The sequence below is a fragment of the Schistocerca serialis genome, chromosome 12 (assembly GCF_023864345.2).
Source record: "Schistocerca serialis cubense isolate TAMUIC-IGC-003099 chromosome 12, iqSchSeri2.2, whole genome shotgun sequence".
Taxonomy (NCBI): domain Eukaryota; kingdom Metazoa; phylum Arthropoda; class Insecta; order Orthoptera; family Acrididae; genus Schistocerca; species Schistocerca serialis.
In genome coordinates, this window is record NC_064649.1 from 146,205,074 (window position 1) to 146,224,488 (window position 19,415).

The window sequence follows — 19,415 nt, forward strand, 5'->3', positions numbered from 1 at the left end:
AAGGTCGAAGGGCGCCCTGAACGAGGGTCACCTTTAACTTCCGTCCAGCCATTTTTAAACCGTGTATGGCTTAAGCCAGGGGGTCTCCAAACATTTTAGCCTAAGGGCTACACTGGCTTTTCCACGGAGCACCAAGGGCCGCGACCTACCTGCAGTTTGTCAAAGTTTTCTTGTGGCCTGATACCCCAGTACCGCTGGAAACTTCTCGGTACAGTTCAGAAGTTTTTGTGGTGCTTAACGCTGTTGCCATTCTTTACTGAGTGGCACTGCAGTAGACATTAAGCAGTGAATTGTTTTTTGTTTGACCTTGAGCTGTGGACTTAATTTCATTTCAGTTATATTGGTACAAAGAAATACTATATAATTTTTTCATAATGCGGGGCCACAGTCATAATATATTTCATTAAAGTCAGTACCGCCAGTAGACGGTTGTTTATTTACAGTGTTACATTTACACGTACACAATCATGATTTCGGCTTCAAAGTGCCATTATCAAGTATTTTCTGGAAGCAAGTTAGACAATAACAGTGAAATACATAACAAGTGATATAATCGTATAACAATCCATATTTGTAATGTTTGCTTACAAGTGTTACAAATTGCCTAAGATGGCTTTCATATGTGGTAGCTGATTCAGTTGTTAACATTACTATGTCATTTTTATGTCATATAAATAAGATGTCACTACTATAACATGTAAATAAGATTTATAGCACCAAGATTACAGCCATATGTATCAATACCACGGTGTACTCACGTCTGTAATTGTACCTCATCAACCATTAACAAATACTATGATATCCCCACTTTTTATATTATGTTAAATTTAAATGTGCTGTTTAACTTGAAATTTTTTGATTCTTTTATTTACTTAAATGCTTTTATGTACATGACATGTTTGACAAACCTGTGTCATTTGCACTTGTTCCTAAGTAATGTTCCAACACGTATAAGCCAGTAAGTTGTTTTTGAAATGATTATTCAAGACTGAAAAAATAGCACTAAACAGATTTTTTACGCGAAATAACGTTCCTTAAGCAGGTTAGTTTCTTACGTTTTTCCGCTCGTTGTGCTAATCACTCGTTATGGGATGTGCTCGATAAGCAATGTTCGAAGGTAATAAAAAAATAAAATACGACGGGCCGGGAACCACGCGTGTCTGGCCCATTACCACGGGCCGGTATTGGCCCGCGGGCCGTAGTTTGGAGACCCCTGGCTTAAGCATTCAACACCGTAGGCTTCTTGCATCAATTGGTGTGTCCGTGTAACTGTTTTCTTGAGTTTCACGCAAAATTTAACGCAGACGCGTTGCTCTTCCCTCTCGATAATCGCAATCCGTGCGACACAGTCTTCTACTCAATACAGCACTGAACAGTTAACTAACAGACAACAATGAAACTTCCGACAGATACACGTTAAACACAGGCATGTGCAGGGATGCCAACCGTATTTCGCCGCAACACACAATTGGTGCCAAGTTAGGAATGTTGCGGAATTTTTTGAACAGACCTGGTATCTCGCGGATGACCATGGCAATAAAATCACCGCTGACAACCACTGAGGGATTTTGTTTCAGAACATACCCAGACGATAATTAATATGAGAACGATTACTATTTACAGTTTTCGTATATGGGTGACCCTGAGCGGAGTGGATATCTGCGTGTTATCTTGGGAGTGAGAAGTGGGGCATTTGCGTCCAGATGAGAGTGGCGCTCAGCTGATAGGTGATGTAATCGCGGCTCTGACGGTTCTGGAAGGGCTGCTGGGGAGGGGTCGAGGGAGGGGGGGGGGGGGGAGGAAACAAGTGCAGCGCGGTGTTAGATAGCTGTGGCGCTTACCCTACGCGGGCTAGTCCTGCGTCGGAAGTTGGCGTAGCGAGGTTGTCTGCGAGAACCATGGCGGCAGTGGACGTTGTCGGTGTGAAGCCTGCCAAGATAGGCAGGGTCACGTTTAACGGCCAGGGCCAGGAGAAGCACGAGGGAGAAGACGAGTCCACACGGTAAGGCGAACGTATTGTGACCGAAGCTTCACTATCGTAGTCCAGTTAAGGTAAAAGAACTCGTCTAACGCAGTGGCCATAGTTAATTTAAAAAAAAAATCCGCTTTCTCCGAGCGTTATCGAATGTAAAACATATTTAGCTTATTAAGGTATTCGTCCATAAATGACTGCTTAGTGTAACACGTTTGTAATCGAGAAGTTGTTGGTAGCAACTGTTATTTTTATTTACAACCCGTGCTTCTTAAGAAATGGGAACCTTTAACTGCTAAAAACGTAATCATTCTGATAAGAATAAAAAATCCTCCAATCGTAGCACGAAAAAAGCGAATATTTTAGTTACCTGGCAGCTTCATTTAAGTGGAAACATCCTGACATATTCGCGCATTTTTACTTGGTAGGGATAGTATCCATGTCATGTAATATAACGCATAGTATCAAGTAAAGCAACATGATACACGGTATCATGTCGTATAGCATGTCACACACGCCATCATGTAATCGAAAACGGCATTTGTTAAGTTGTGCAGTGAGACACAGCTTGTCATTACAGCTTAGGAGCTAGCCGGAGTGGCCGAGCGGTTCTAGGCGCTACAGTTTGGAACCGCTACGGTCGCAGGTTCGAATCCTGCCTCGGGCATGGATGTTTGTGATGTCCTTAGGTTAGTTAGGTTTAAGTCGTCCTAAGTTATAGGGGACTCATGACCTCAGGTTAAGTCCCATAGTGCTCAGAGCCATTTGAACAGCTTAGGATGCACGCATCTTCACTCTCGGATACTTCCTATTGTAAATGTATTCCACTCTGTAGAAGCATATAAATTTCTGTATTTGCCCGTGCTCCCCTCACCGTATATGTAACGGGCCGTGTGTCTAAGAGAGCTCACTCCGCTGGCGAAGTAAGGTTAACTTGCAAAAAAGCGCGAATATGTCAAGGTGTTTTAAATGTCTTTGAAGCTGCTAGTTCCCTTCTACATCCCCACTCCGCCAAGGATGTACTCGCCTTTTTGTGACGCGATATGAGCATTTCTCATTCTAGTTCCTTACTTTTACTCTGCCATAATGTTATATTAGGCCAGCAAAGCTCGGCAACCGATTTAGATTTTTGTTGACTTGGCCGTCGAATGATCAAATGGTTCAAATGGCTCTGAGAACCATGGGACTTAACTTCTGAGGTCACCAGTCCCCTACAACTTAGAACTACGTAAACCTAAGGGCACGACACACATCCATGCCCGAGTCAGGATTCGAACCTGTGACCGTAGCGGTCACGCGGTTCCAGACTGAAGCGCCTAGAACCGCTCGGCCACACCGGCCGGCGTCGAATAATCCGGTGTAGTTTTGTTATTATCTTTCGTACCATGTTTCTTATATCGTGGTGACGGATAAAGCTTTCATTAAACAACAGGAGGACATTTAATCACATGTATTTATGTGTTGTTGTTGTTGTGGTCTTCAGGCCAGAGACTGGTTTGATGCAGCTGTCCATGCAACAGTTAAAGGTGCATGCCCTCGGGAAAAATTACGACTATAGTTTCCCCTTGCTTGCAGCCGTTCGCAGTACCAGCACAGCAAGGCCGTTTTGGTTAGTGTTACAAGGCTAGATTAGTCAATCATCCAGACTGTTGCCCCTGCAACTACTGAAAAGGCTGCTGCCCCTCTTCAGGAACCACACGTTTGTCTGGTCTCTCAACGGAAACCCCTCCGTTGTGGTTGCACCTACGGTACGGCTATCTGTATCGTTGAGGCACGCAAGCCTCTTCCGTCAACAGCAAGGTCCATGGTTCATGGGGCCGGGAGGGTATTTATATCCTTAAAAACTCCAATCGATACGCACAGGTTTGAAACGTGTAAGTGGCGCGTAAACAACTAAAAAAAAAACCTATTTTGTACGTAAGATCCGAATAAAACTAGATTTTTTAAAGCGAGTTTTCAGATTCATCGTAAGCATGCATTTCTTATTTATTCATTTTAAATCGTTTCATTCAACGAATTTTACATGCTACACTGAGCTCGACTTTAAACCATCGTACCTCGACAGTGGATGACGATTTTTGGATTAAGGAGTTTCATTTTGACTTTACCCATTTACCTACCTTCGTGCAAAGTTTGAACAGATTCGTATTGTCAGCTAATATTCAGTATCTTAGTCAAATTAAGGTAGAAGAGGCCAGAGGTGGGCGCTTCAAAAAATTCCAGAAAAACTTTTTTTATATAAACTCAGAACGGTGGTGCACTTGCAAATAGTTTCATTATCTGAGCATTAATCTCAGCCCAGTAGAATTCTTTGCAAATAGAATTAATCCATTCGCATAATTTGCCTAGGTGTCAGCTCAGGTTCACCTTCAAAGCCTGCTTAAAATACTGTCACATAGCTACAGCAAGACAGATATTCGAATGGTTACACAGATGGCGGTTGGTCAGACTGAAGCAAAAACTTTTCACCCATGTTCCTAGATCAGATAGGAACCGAATACCAAGATTCCCCCCCCCCCCCCAAAGTGCGATTTTGCGCGCGGCCTTTTTTCATAAATTGTTGTATGAATAATTACCCGCCCGGATAGCCGAGAGCGCTAAAGCGCACGCTTGTGGGCACAGGGAGTCGACCCGTCCCTGCAACCGAACAGGCCTCACGGATTAACGAGGAGGGTTTGGGAGCCGACTTGCCTGGTTGTGGCGGTTTCCCACATCCTTCTAGGACCTAGGTGAATACCGGGCTGGGTTCCGATGTTCCACCTCAGATACCCACTAGGGCAGTTAAACACTTGGAAAACGTTAACACGCATGAGATTCACACTAGACGCAGACAGGAGGGGAGGGTAGGGGGGTAACGATATCCGGCCACCAAATGCTACTGTAACTGCCAAAACCGACATAACAATGCCAACTACCGACCCCGTAGAGAAACGGTCGTTTTAGATTGTTTGCCGATGGTTCTGGTGTTTACCATCTCATAAAGCCATCATAAGATCAAAACCAGTTGCAGAAAGATTTAGAAAAGGCGTCTGCGTGGTACGAAATTGCCAGTTGACTGTAAATAATGAAAAGTGTGAGGCCATGCACATGAGTTCTGAAAGGACTCCGTCAAATTTAGGTCACAAGATAAATCACACGAATCTAAATACAGTAAATTCAACTAAATACCTAGGAATTACGAACAACTTAAATTGAAATGAACACATAGAAAATTATATTAGAACAAATAAGCCCTCTCAAATAACTTCCGGGAATTCAGCCAGGTAACACTTTCAGCGACCGCCGATATTTCGGCGGGAGAACACCCCGCCATTTTCAAGTCAAACTGCAACGGACTGGCGGCGTACATGCAAATTTAATACCTCGGTTCTCGGACCCAAGCAGGAAAGATAACACACACACACTGAAAACACTAGTGCCACCAAAGATGGCCAAAGTCAGAGCTATCGATAGTGAGACTATGAATTCGCAGGTGAGGTAGCATTGAGTCTGTCCCTCTATTTCTTGACAAGGGAGAGAGCCGAATTCCAAACAGAGTTTAAACAGAAACCTCCATCCCTGTTAACAAGGTTGCTCGCTAATTTAATCTCAGCTGCCTCCCGAATCACACTGTCCCAATAGCTGGACGTGCATGCCAATATCTCGGTGTTATTATATAACATGGGGTGACCAGTATCCAAGCAATGTTCGGCAATAGCAGATCTATTTGGCTGCTGTAATCGTGTGTGCCGTTTATGCTCAGTACATCTGTCCTCCACGGTCCTGATAGTTTGACCAATATATGCCATGCCGCAGCTACAAGGGACACGATGTACACCCGCCTTACGCAGTCCAAGATCATCCTTAACGGAACTCAAAAGTGCTCTAATTTTAGATGGAGGTCGGAAAACACATTTCACACCGTATTTCCGTAAAATACAACCGATCTTATTGGACGTGTTTCCTACGTAAGGCAAGAAGGCAGTAGACTTAGGTGTTGACTCAGAATTATCATCAATCACCTGATGTACAGTTGGTCGATAGCGCAACGCACGTTCAATCTGTTTATCACTGTAACCATTTTGACGAAATGTAACTTCAAGATGGGACAGCTCAGCTGGCAAAGTCTCAGCGTCAGAAACGATATGTGCCCTGTGTACCAAGGTACGAAGTACCCCTTCACGCTGAGCCGAATGGTGACAACTATTAGCTTGTAAGTACAAGTCGGTGTGAGTACGTTTCCTGTAGACTGCATGTCCCAATGATCCATCATCCTTCCTCCTAACCAACACGTCGAGAAAGGGAAGGCAACCATCCTTTTCCACCTCCATCGTAAAACGAATGTTCGGGTGGATCGAGTTCAGATGTTCTAGAAAGACATTCAAATTCTCCCTACCGTGAGGCCAAACAACGAAGGTATCGTCAACGTATCTATAGAAACAGGCGGGTTTTAAAGGCGCCGACTCCAATGCACGTTCCTCGAAGTCTTCCATAAACAAATTTGCGATCACAGGAGACAACGGACTACCCATCGCAACTCCATCTGTCTGCTCGTAATACTGGTCATTAAATAAAAAGTAAGTGGATGTCAACACATGCCTAAAGAGATTAGTTAAATCAGCACCAAACCTGGCTTCAATTAACCGCAACGAATCAGACAGAGGAACACGAGTGAAGAGAGAGACCACATCGAAACTCACTAAAATATCAGTCATTCAGCCTCAGTCCCTCCAAACGACGTAAAAAATCAGCTGAGTTCCTGATATGATGTTCACACCGTCCTACTTGTGGACTCAACAGAGAAGCAAGATGCTTGGATACACAATATGTCGGGGCGCCGATGTTACTCACTATAGGACGGAAAGGAACCCCTTCCTTATGAACCTTTGGAAGGCCATATAACCTAGGGGGAACCGCACTATAGGTGTTAAGCCTCTTGATTGTGTCCTGCGACAAACCACTTTTCTTCAGGAGGCTGTTGGTCTTTCTCTCAACACTTTTCGTGGGGTCAGCATCGATTCTGCGATACGTTGAATCAGATAGTAAACGTTGCATCTTTTGTACATAATCATGTTTATTTAAAACAACGGTGGCATTGCCCTTGTCAGCAGGTAAAATAACAATATTGGGATCAACTTTGAGAGAGCGTAAAGCAGCCCTCTCTGCTGCTGTTACATTACTCTTGGGTGGACGAGCCCTAGTCAAAGCACGGCATGCCTCCCTCCTAACTTCCTCTGCAGCGTCAGGAGGTAGTTTGCAAACTGCCTGTTCAATTGAACTAATAAAATCAACTACCGGCAAATTCTTCGGAGTGGGTGCAAAATTTAATCCCTTCCCTAGCACGGATAAGGTCGCGTCGTCAAAAGATTTCTCTGTGAGATTTATCACAGAACGTAGAGATATAACATCCGACTCCGCGCGATGAAAATGTTCAAACTTTGCCAAATGCCGGGCAGTAACGGAGTTGTACTCCCAGTCAGCTTGGGTCCATGAGGCACCGTCCAACCAATCCCAAGTGAAATCAGACACTTCAGATTAATTAAATGAAAACGATACAATTCTTTGGAAACAGAATCCATACGTCGACGAGTAAAACGAATCCTTTCGCGAACAAGAGCCAAGCCAGCACGTTGCTTAATTCGATTGGCGGCAGGAGAATTAATATGGTGCACAACCTTAGCAAATGTTGGGACATGGTTTTCATCACGACACCTCAATAAAAACGACAAAGCACATTGCAGTCTAACTCGACAGCTACGAAGTTTATCCAGCTTACGTAAACACCGATACATTTCCTCCCCGTAGAGGTAAACAATGTGAGACCTGAGTTTCTCCTGGCGTATACAACTTTCGAATAACTTCCGGGAATTCAGCCAGGTAACACTTTCAGCGACCGCCGATATTTCGGCGGGAGAACACCCCGCCATTTTCAAGGCAAACTGCAACGGACAGGCGGCGTACATGCAAATTTAATACCTCGGTTCTCGGACCCAAGCAGGAAAGATAACACACACACACTGAAACCTTGTTAACAGGGATGGAGGTTTCTGTTTAAACTCTGTTTGGAATCCGGCTCTCTCCCTTGTCAAGAAACAGAGGGACAGACTCAATGCTACCTCACCTGCGAATTCATAGTCTCACTATCGATAGCTCTGACTTTGGTCATCTTTGGTAGCACTAGTGTTCAGTGTGTGTGTGTTATCTTTCCTGCTTGGGTCCGAGAACCGAGGTATTAAATTTGCATGTACGCCGCCTGTCCGTTGCAGTTTGCCTTGAAAATGGCGGGGTGTTCTCCCGCCGAAATATCGGCGGTCGCTGAAAGTGTTACCTGGCTGAATTCCCGGAAGTTATTGGAAAGTTGTATACGCCAGGAGAAACTCAGGTCTCAAATAAGCCCTCGGTCACAAATATTGAGTCAAAATTGACCAACTTTCGACGCTACTATGAGCGTTGTGTTCAGAATTAAACAACAGTTCTAAAACATAATAGGTATATAAGACATTAATAAACTAAAGTGTGTACTGACTGGAAAGAGATGCAGTACTTATAAGTCACATTCTAAAAAATCTAAGCCGGAATGGCGACGTCATGAAAAGTTGTGAATAAGATAAGATGGTGAGCCGCTAAGGGCTGCTCGTACCTGAGGTTTGTTGCAACCCGAGTTCACTCAGGTACTGCATCTCTTTCCAGTCAGTACACACTTTAGTTTGTTAATGTCTTATATACCTATTATGCTTTAGAACAGTAAGTTTAATTCTGAAGACGACGCTCATAGTAGCGTCGAAACCTGGTCAATTTTGACTTAATATTTGTGACCGAGGGCTTATTTGTTCTAATATAATTCTGACGCGGTCACTGAACCTTAGCGGCTATGTTCAAAGTTTTACACATAGAAAATGTTGTGGGGAACGCAAACCAAAGACTGCATTTTATTGACAGAACACTTGGAAGATGCAACAGACCTACTTCAGAGGCTTTCCTGTTCTAGAGTAGTGCTGCGCGACATGTGATCGTTACCAGATAGGATTGACGGAGGTCGTTTTGTGACATTCGAAGGTCCAGAGTTCTGTTCCCAAAACTGCCAGGGATTTTTCCGCGGTGAGAAAACTGGAACAGGATGCACTTAGCCTCATGATGTCGACCGAAGAGCTACTTAATGAAGAAGTAGCGGCCCCCGGTCCCGAAAACACACAACAGCCGGGAGAGGTGTGTACTGATACGAAGCTCCTTCGCAAAAAGTGGGTCCACCCACATATTGCCGAGGTTGTTTTATGTACTGTGTAGAAGTTTCACAGGAAAACCCTTACACGTTCTTCATGCAGTCCCGATCTCTCACCATGCAATTTCCTTATTGTTGGAGCCCTGGAAAGACATTCGTGGCAGTCTATTTTCTTGGGACGAAGAGATTTTTCCATGAAGGCAATGACCGTCTTGTCTTACACTTTAAGTGTATAAGGTGGCAGCGAAGGAATTGACCGAATGTGACGGAAATCGGTAGATGTGATGAACATGTACACACAAACAAGTGATTACAGTTTCAGAAAAATTGCATGACTTATTCAAGAGAAAAAGCTTCACATATTGCGTGTTGATGCACCTCTGACCCTTACGTAAGCACTTATTCGCCTTGGCGAGAACGCTATCATTTACTTGTTAAATGTCCTCCTAAGCGACATCGTGCCAAATTCTGTCCAATTAGCGCGTTGGATCGTCGAAATCCCCAGTTCGTTGTGTATGGCGCTGCCCGTAATGCTCCAACCATTCTCAGTTGGTGAGAGATGTGACAACCTTGTTGGCCAACATACGGCTTGGCCAGCGCGAAGACAAGCAGTAGAAACCCTCGCTGTGTGCGGAAGGGCATTATCTTGCTAAAATGCAAGTCCAGAATGGCTTGCCAGGAAGGGGAACAAAACGGGGCTGAGAACGTCGCCGACATTCCGCTGTGCTGTAACGGGACCGCCGATGGAAACCAAGGGGATCCGCGGGTCGGGGGCAGCGGTGGGGTGCCAACCTCACTGTCGCCGGCCATTCGTCCCGACAGCCAGAAGTGATGGTACGGGTTGGCACTTCTTTTCAGAGCAGGACCGCTTTCGTTGTCATTCGCGGCAGCCTGACAGTACTGCGGTATGAGGGCGACATTCAGCAGCCCGTTTTGTTGCCCTTCATGGTAAGCCATACTGGACTTATATTTCGGCAAGATAATGCCCACCCGCACACTGCTTGCCTTCGTGCTTGCCAAACTGCCCAGAACGTTTGGAGCGTAATGGCCACGGCCCTTCAACCAGAGAGGGATTTAGACAATCTACGGGGCCAATTGGACAGAATTTGGCACGATATCCCTCAGAAGGACATCAGTCCCAAACCGAAAAGCTGCCTCTGAAGCACTTTCTCTAGAATAAATCATCCAGTTTTTTTGAAATTGTAATCGTTTGTCTATACATGTGCATCATATCTTCAGATTTACGATCCACTCAGTCATTTCCACGAATTCATTCTTTTTTTTCTCTTTTTTTTTCTTGGAGTGTGTGGTTCTTGTGAATCACACTACTGGCCATTAAAATTGCTACACCACGAAGATGACGTGTTACAGACGCGACATTTAACTGACAGGAAGAGGATGCCATGATAAGCAAATGATTATTAGCTTTTCAGAGCATTCACACAAGGTTTGCGCCGGTGGCGGCACCTACAACGTGCTGACATGAGGAAAGTTTCCAACCGATTTCTCGTACACAAACAGCAGTTGACTAGCGTTGCCTGGTGAAACGTTTTCTGATGCCTCTTGTAAGGACGAGAAATGCGTACCATCGCGTTTCCGACTTTGATAAAGGCCGGATTGTAGCCTATCGCGATTGCGGTTTATCGTATCGCGACATTGCTGCTCGCGTTGGTCGAGATCCAATGACTGTTAGCACAATATGGAATCGGTGGGTTCAGGAGGGTAACACGGAGCGCCGTGCTGGATCCCAACGGCCTCGTATCATTAGCAGTCGAGATGACAGGCATCTCATCCGCACGGCTGTAACGGATCGTGCAGCCACGTCTCGATCCCTGAGTCAACAGATGGGGACGTTTGCAAGACAACAACCATCTGTACGAACAGTTCGACGACGTTTGCAAAAGCATGGACTATAAGCTCGCAGACCACGGCTGCAGTTACCCTTGACACTGCATCACAGAAAGGGCGCCTGCGATGGTTTACTCGACGACGAACCTGGGTGCACGAATGGCAAAACGTCATTTTTTCGGATGAATCTAGGTTCTGTTTACAGTATCATGATGGTCGCATCCATGTTTGGCGACATTGGAAGCATGTCTACCCTTCATTTGATCCCTGCGAAACCCTACATTTCAGCAGGATAATGCACGACCGCATGTTGCAGGTCCTTACAGGCCTTTCTGCATACAGAAAATGTTCGACTGCTGCCCTGGCCAGCACATTTCTCCAGATCTCTCACCAATTGAAAACGTCTGGTCAATGGTGGCCAAGCAACTGGCTCGTCAGAATACGCCAGTCACTACTCTTGATGAACTGTGGTATCGTGTTCAAGCTGCATGGGCAGCTGTACCTGTACACGCCATCCAAGCTCTGTTTGACTCAATGCCCAGGCGTATCAGGGCCGTTATTACGGCCAGAGGTGGTTGTTCTGGGTACTGATTTCTCACGATCTATGCACCCAAATTGCGTGTAAATGTAATCATATCTCAGTTCTAGTATATTTGTCCAATGAATACCCGTTTATCATCTGCATTTCTTCTTGTTGTAGCAATTTTAATGGCCAGTAGTATAATTGGCATACACAAATAACTCCATTATTTACAGTTACCGTAACGTAGACAGTTTGCATGTTCAGTTTTTCTGGACACTGTGCTGCGGCAGTTTAACTGGTGGAAAGCTCCTGTGTAAAATCATATTTGCATTGCAGACCACAGGCTGCCCAAATCAAATTTGCTCACGGATTATCTCTTAAGTTAATCAAAGACGTGCCCAGGTAGGGGCGTGGGAAGTCATCGCCCCCCCCCCCCTTCTCCCAGAACGGAATGTCACACTGTCACACCAAATCCTTATTCTGCTCCACTATACAACGGACGTATCAATTCAGTATAGACAAAGTGTAAATTAATTCTTATTAACAAACAAAAACCCAAAACAGTAGCTGCTACAAGGGAATAAAACTGTACATTAAAGTGGCCAGAGAGATTAGAGACAGCTAAAATCCAAATGTTAAAATAAGACACACTACGAAGTCAACGATTCTTTAGGTAATAGTGTAGAGAATGACATTTCGTAATTAACGAGTGTTATTCTACAGCAAATTGTCATAATTCAATGAATGTTACTATAAAATCATATGCCCAGGATCTCTGATGGACAGATCTAATCTCCTTCAGTTCTTTGAGCTTAACGTCTCATTCAGTGGGGATGAGGTGGTGACTCAGTATTTATCTCAGTTGCGCCACGGGGACGAATCGAAGAATTCAATAGAATAATACAATAACGGAAGTATCGTCAGCGTCCTGATGCAGGAAAATGGAAAATGAGTATGTGTGTGTGTGTGGGGGGGGGGGGGGGGGGGGGAGGGGCAGTGACCAGTGATGATGATGTGATGTAAAAAGTCGTTCAAATGGCTCTGAGTACTACGGGACTTAACTTCTGAGGTCATCAGTCCCCTAGAACTTAGAACTACCTAAACCTAACCTAAGGACATCACACACATTCATGCCCGAAGCACGATTCGAACCTGTGATCGTAGCGGTCGCGCGGTTCCAGACTGAAGCGCCTAGAACCGCTCGGCGACGCCGGCCTGCTAAGACGACATGGCTGATGTTGTTGTGATCTTCAGTTCTGAGACTGGTTTCATGCAGCTCTCCATGCTACTCTATCCTATGCAAGCTTCTTCATCTCCCAGTACCTACCACAACCTACATCCTTATGAATCTGCTTAGTGTATTCATCTCTTGGTCTCCCTCTACGATTTTTACGCTCCACGCTGCCCTCCAATACTAAATTGGTGATCCCTTGATGCCTCAGAACATGTCCTACCAACCGATCCCTTCTTCTAGTCAAGTTGTGCCACAAACTTCTTTTCTCCTCAATCCTATCCAATACCTCCTCATTAGTTGTGTGATCTACCTATCTAATCTTCAGCATTCTTCTGTAGCACCACATTTTAAAAGCTTCTATTCTCTTCTTGTCCAAACTATTTATCGTCCATGTTTCACTTCCATACATGGCTACACTCCATACAAATACTTTCAGAAATGACTTCCTTACACTTAAATCTATACTCGATGTTAACAAATTTCTCTTCTTCAGAAAAGCTTTCCTTGCCATTGCCAGTCTACATTTTATATCCTCTTTACTTCGACCATCATCAGTTATTTTGCTCCCCAAATAGCAAAACTCCTTTACTACTGTAAGTGTCTCATTTCCTAATCTAATTCCCGCAGCATCACCCGATTTAATTCGACTACATTCCATTATCCTCGTTTTGCTTTTGTTGATGTTCATCTTATAACCTTCTTTCAAGACACTGTCCATTCCGTTCAACTGCTCTTCCACGTCTTTCGCTGTCTCTGACAGAATTACAATGTCCTCGGCGAACCTCAAAGTTTCTATTTCTTCTCCATGGATTTTAATACCTATTCCGAATTTTTCTTTTGTTTCCTTCACTGCTTGCTCAAAATACAGATTGAATAACATCGGGGAGAGGCCACAGCCCTGTCTCACTCCCTTCCCAACCACTGCTTCCCTTTCATGCGCCTCGACTCTTGTAACAGCCATCTGGTTTCTGTACAAATTGTAAATAGCCTTTCGCTCCCTGTATTTTACCCCTGCCACCTTCAGAATTTGAAAGAGAGTATTCCAGTCAACATTGTCAAAAGCTTTCTCTAAGTCTACAAATGCTAGAAACGTAGGTTCGCCCTTCCTTAATTTAGCTTCTAAGATGAGTCGTAGGGTGAGTGTTGCCTCACGTGTTCCAACATTTCTACGGAATCCAAATTGATCTTCCCCGAGGTCGGTTTCTACTAGTTTTTCTATTCTTCTGTAAGGAATTCGCGTTAGTATTTTGAAGCTGTGACTTATTAAACTGATAGTTCAGTAATATTCACATCTGTCAACACCTGCTTTCTTTGGGATTGGAATTATTATATTCTTCTTGAAGTCTGAGGGTATTTCGCCTGTTTCATACATCTTGGTCACCAGATGGTAGAGTTTTGTCAGGACTGGCTCTCCCAAGGCCGTCAGTAGTTCCAAGGGAATGTTGTCTACTCCGGGGGCCTTGTTTCGACTCAGGTCTTTCAGTGCTCTGTCAAACTCTTCACGCAGTATCGTATCTCCCATTTCATCTTCATCTACATCCTCTTCCATTTCCATAATATTGTCCTCAAGTACATCGCCCTTGTATAGACCCTCTGTATAATCCTTCCACCTTTCTTCTTTCCCTTCTTTGCTTAGAACCGGGTTTCCATCTGAGCTCTTGATGTTCATGCAAGTGGTTCTCTTATCTCCAAAGGTCTCTTTAATCTTCCTGTAGGCAGTATCTATCTTACCCCTAGTGAGATAAGCCTCTACATCCTTACATTTGTCCTCTAGCCATCCCTGCTTAGCCATTTTGCACTTCCTGTCGATTTAATTTTTGAGACGTTTGTATTCCTTTTTGCCTGCATTTTTATATTTTCTCCTTTCATCAATTAAATTCAATATTTCCTCTGTTACCCAAGGATTTCTACTAGCCCTCGTCTTTTTACCTACTTGAGCCTCTGCTGCCTTCACTACTTCATCCCTCAAAGCTACCCATTCTTCTTCTACTGTATTTCTTTCCCCCATTCCTGTCAATTGTTCCCTTGTGCTCTCCCTGGCTGATATCATCTTGTAATTGATGTATGGACGAATAAACAACTAACTACTTAACATTGTTATTTTGAAATTACCTTCGGAGCAAATTGGTCCTGCAAATGAAAGTCAAATTACCGCTAGAAGCAGTGCCGATAACAAAGAAGAAATTTTTCTCCATTTCTGATGTATCTGTGCTACTATTTTCCGAACAAACTTCGCACACTCCAATGAAAACTTCTACGGAAAGCCATTTCGCTGCACGAAAGGAAAACTGAAGCAGATGTCTGCATGTGCCCCACCTGTGAAAGCTGGTGAAACCCACAATGTCACAATCGTGATTCTCATTAACGGGACACAGGCCGGGCTGTTCGAGATTACCTCCTAAATATGAGCAGTCACCACTGATCGGTGATGCAATGCGGGGCGGGCAAGCTCTGTGCTACGCTTACAGTGAGGCTGACGTTTCCCGGAATGCTGACATTTCCCGGAAAGTGCGTAACGCAGCGGAACTTTTCCTCGAGGGGGTATGCCCGTTTGTCACGCTGTCTTGCACCAACATATGACACACGATTTGAGTGGGCTGCTCATTATTACACGAAACGGCGCGCACTGTTGAACACCAGTACTGAATTCGGAAATTAAGCCTTGGATAGTCATACTCGATTAACAACGTATCAAGTACTTGAATCTGAAAACTTTCACAAGCTTATCGTAGTTTTTAAGCTGTAATACAACACATACGACAGTGCAAATTACCTGGACACTTATTTGTTTTACCTCCTTCGCTAACTTTCATTAAATATTCGGTTGAATTTATTTGGCAGCAACAATATCACAGTGGCGACACAGTCACGAGACAGGCCGCGAAAGCGCTACAAATATCACATGCAAGCAAGAACGAAGATTAATGCTGTTTTCTTCCTTTCATGCATAAAATGAAGTAACAATGCGGCTAAACACACAGTATCGCCATTAATGAATCACGCCGAAAAAACAGACAAGAAAGCGAGAGTTACGGATGTATTCGAGAAAATGGAAATATACAGGGTGGTCAGAAGGAGTCTGAGAAGTCGTAAGGGCGTTTCACCGGCCTTTGTGCTGAGAAAAAATTGTTAAGAAAAAAATTCGATGCGTCGCGCCGTTTGCAAGTTAATTAGCATTGAAGTTAGCGCGGAAATTGTAACACATGCGCGCGCTAAAATGAGGTAATGCACAAACATCCTTGGGTCCGTTAGTTACCACCTGTTGAAATGCTCATTAACAGTTCCTCGGAAGTGATAAATTTAAGGTAGGTGAGCAAAAAGTCCGTTTGTTCGGTTTGAAGAAACCAAACGAAAAACACGTTTGGCAACACCGTCTCTGGCAGGTACCTTGAATCTGCGCGCGTGACGACCTGATTCGCTAATTTCAATGCTAATTGACTCTGAAATGGCGCATCGTATTCGATTTTTTTTAACAATTATTTCTTAACACAAGCTATCCTGCAACACCCTTACAAACTTTTCAGAGAGTTTCTGGCCATCCTGCATACGCTTGCTGGACGAGAACAGGACAATATGTTGAATGCACAGACGGATGTACATAGCACAAGCTTTCCGCCGAGTACTTAATGAAGTAGAGTACTATAAGTCTAACGAATAAGTGTCCCGGTACTTTGCACTCACGTGTGTGGTGTTATACTACAGCTTCTAGCTTCAATAAGTATGTGGAAGTTTTTAATTTTCTGTGTTTCGAAAATTTTTCAACTTTTTACTTAAATTTCAGAGAATGACTCACCATATGAAACAACGTAAGCTTGAACAAATTTCAGAATGAGATTTTCACTCTGCAGCGGAGTGTGCGCTGAAATGAAACTTCCCGGCAGATTAAAACTGTGTACCGGACCGAGACTCGAACTCGGGACCTTTGCCTTTCGCGGTCAAGTGCTCTTGTTTTTGAACAAATTTGTTTGCACAATGTGAAGACACAAATGGTAATAATGGTAAACTCGCCGACAGAAGAAATGTAATAATTAGGCACCTTATCGATATGTCTGATCAGCTGGGCATTGGTGACAGTTGTCGGTAGATCTTTGAAATACTGATGAATTGTAGACTGGACAGTGCCAAATCAGCCCGTGGACAGCCAAATTCTGTCCAGTATACAGTGTCCGTTCACGTTAATGTGACCACGTATGAGGAGCTTGAATAACCCGCCTTTTGCAGACCTCTGCGAGCCATACGGTAAGAGAGTCAGTGAGGTTCTGGAAGGTATCGACAGGGGTCTGGAGCCACGCCGATTCCAGTGTCGTGGTCAGCTCCGCTAGGTTTCTCGGTTGAGGATCCTCGGTCCGTACAGCCCGATCGAGGTGGTCCACAGATTCTCGATTGGGTGTAAGGGGGGGGGGGGGGGGGGTAGGACGTCAAACGGGCCGACATGGTGGAGGAGAGGCACCACAGGACATTTTAATTTCCACTGTCTACAAATTCCAAAAACTTTGTCAGCATGACCAGGAAGGATTCAAGATTCACACTCATAGCAGCGGAAGTTCAAAAACATAACAAATTAATTTTTTTTACACGTAAAGTTTCATCATTTTTTCACTTCCTGTTGGCTGCATTTGTTGCTATGGGTACACTTTTCTTCATAAGTAAGAGAGACTTTGCGATGAAATTAGCCCAGCTTACGAACAATACTTACAGGCGTATGAAACTCCAGACTTTATTTAATTTATAAAAAATGAATGAGCTATTACATTTTAAACTTCGTGTTTAGGAAAAAAACTCAAATTTTATAGTTAATTATCCCAATTTTTACCACAGTTTTAATAGATTTGGCAAATTGTAGTTTTGCATTAAGGAGTTTGTGTTTAGTAAGCAGTCCAAAAGTCATCGAAGAATCTCTTACTACTTCTGAAGAGAAGTGTACTGTAACGGTATATTGATAATTTTTACTTATGGACCGTCTGACAGCAACTGAATAAAACACAATTTTAGTGGCATACTCGTTTCGCCTTTATTTTCTGCAAGGCATCATCAGTGGCTTGTAATGTAAATTAAATAGCAAACATATGTACATATTCCAGGTCACTGATGATGCCTTGCAGAAAATAAAGGCGAAACGCGTATGGCTCTAAAATTGTATTTTATTCAGTTGCTGTCAGACAGTCTATAAGTAAAAATTATCAATATATCGTAATATTATACGCAACTGAGGAAGACAGGACTACAAAAGTTGAAGAAGTGTACTGGTAGGAACAAATGCAGCCAACAGTAAGTGAAAAAAATGATGAAATTTCACATGTAAAAAAATTTATGTTGTTGTGTTTTTGAACTTCCACTTCTATGAGTGTGGATCATGAATCTTTCCTGGTCATGCTGACCAAGTTTTTGGAATTTACTTGTAAAAGTATAGACAGTGGAAATTAAAATGTCCTGTGATGCCTCTCCTGCTGCAAGTCATCTCATTTGGCGTCCTACTCCCCGTAAATCCTGGGAGTTTGGTGGTCAGAGGAGTATAGTAAACTCACCCGGCTGCTCTTAGAATCACACACATACAAAAAATGGCTCTGAGCACTATGGGACTTAACTTGTGAGGTCATCAGTCCCTTAGAACTTAGAACTACATAAACCTAACTAACCTAAGGACATCACACACATGCATGTCCAAGGCAGGTTTCGAACCTGCGACCGTAGCGGTCGCGCGGTTCCAGACTGTAGCGCCTAGAACAGCTTGGCCACGCCGGCCGGCACACACATACACTGCCAGTTGTGGGACACTGCATTGTTGTGCTGTAGATGTGATCGTGCCGAGCAAACTGCATTTAAGGGTGGACACAGTCCCCCTAAGGATAAATGTATAGTTGTGGTGATCCTTTGTGCTTTGTAAAATGACAAAATCACCCAGGGAATGCCACGACAACAGACCATAAGGCTCCCTCCTGCAGCCTGGATCCTTGCTTTCAGACTTTTCATCTTTGATGGATCATAAAACGTGGCTCATCCGGAAAGGCCACGTCTCGGCACTCGTTAGGCGTCCAGTTGCAGTACAGGCGCGCAAATTGCAGCCTTCGTCGCCGATGAACAGCAGTCAGCACGAGCGCACGAACCAGGCGCCTGCTGCAGGGCTGGTGGGCGGCAACGTCAGCTGAATGGCCGTCGAGGAGGCACTGTTGCTAGAAGCTTGGATTCATCTGGGCGGTCAGCTGCTCAGCAGCTGCACGTCTGTTCGCCTGCACACACCTCCACGGACATAATTCATACTTGTCATCTACGATCTATCGTACACCACAGTTCCTTCTGTGCCAGTTTTGGATAGCGCCATTTTGCCATTGTAATGGTACTTGAATTAACGTGACCATTACGGCAGCTCACCTGAACCTCTCGATACCAGCAATATTCTACTGTGTTTCTGTAAAGTCGTTGACATATTTCTGAGACAGCATCCAGATTTGATTTCATTAATGTAGAGGTACTTCGATACATCGATATGTTTATATTGCAATGATATTATTCTTATGTGTATTCTTTCTTTTGTCACTATGATCTTTGACGTATTTGTAACTCTGATTTTTGGGCGCGTAAGCGATTATTAGTTAGTTGTTAGAGTGTCGGACCTTGAAAAATTCAAGTCTTGGACGTCATG

General features: G+C 44.0%; 1 protein-coding gene across 3 annotated transcripts in view; it reads left to right on the forward strand.

Moving 5' to 3' along the window:
- LOC126428321 (uridine phosphorylase 1) overlaps positions 1-19,415 on the forward strand; it is a 476,800-nt gene that overhangs the window by 370,503 nt on the left and 86,882 nt on the right. Inside the window, exon 1 of one of the 3 annotated variants that reach the window (XM_050090259.1) lies at positions 1,869-2,002. The exons of the other annotated variants lie outside the window; for them this stretch is intronic. Coding sequence (XP_049946216.1) covers positions 1,899-2,002 — 104 coding nt within the window. The 5' untranslated portion in view covers positions 1,869-1,898. Of the gene's footprint in view, positions 1-1,868; positions 2,003-19,415 lie in introns of those variants that run through there. 3 annotated transcript variants of the gene reach the window in all.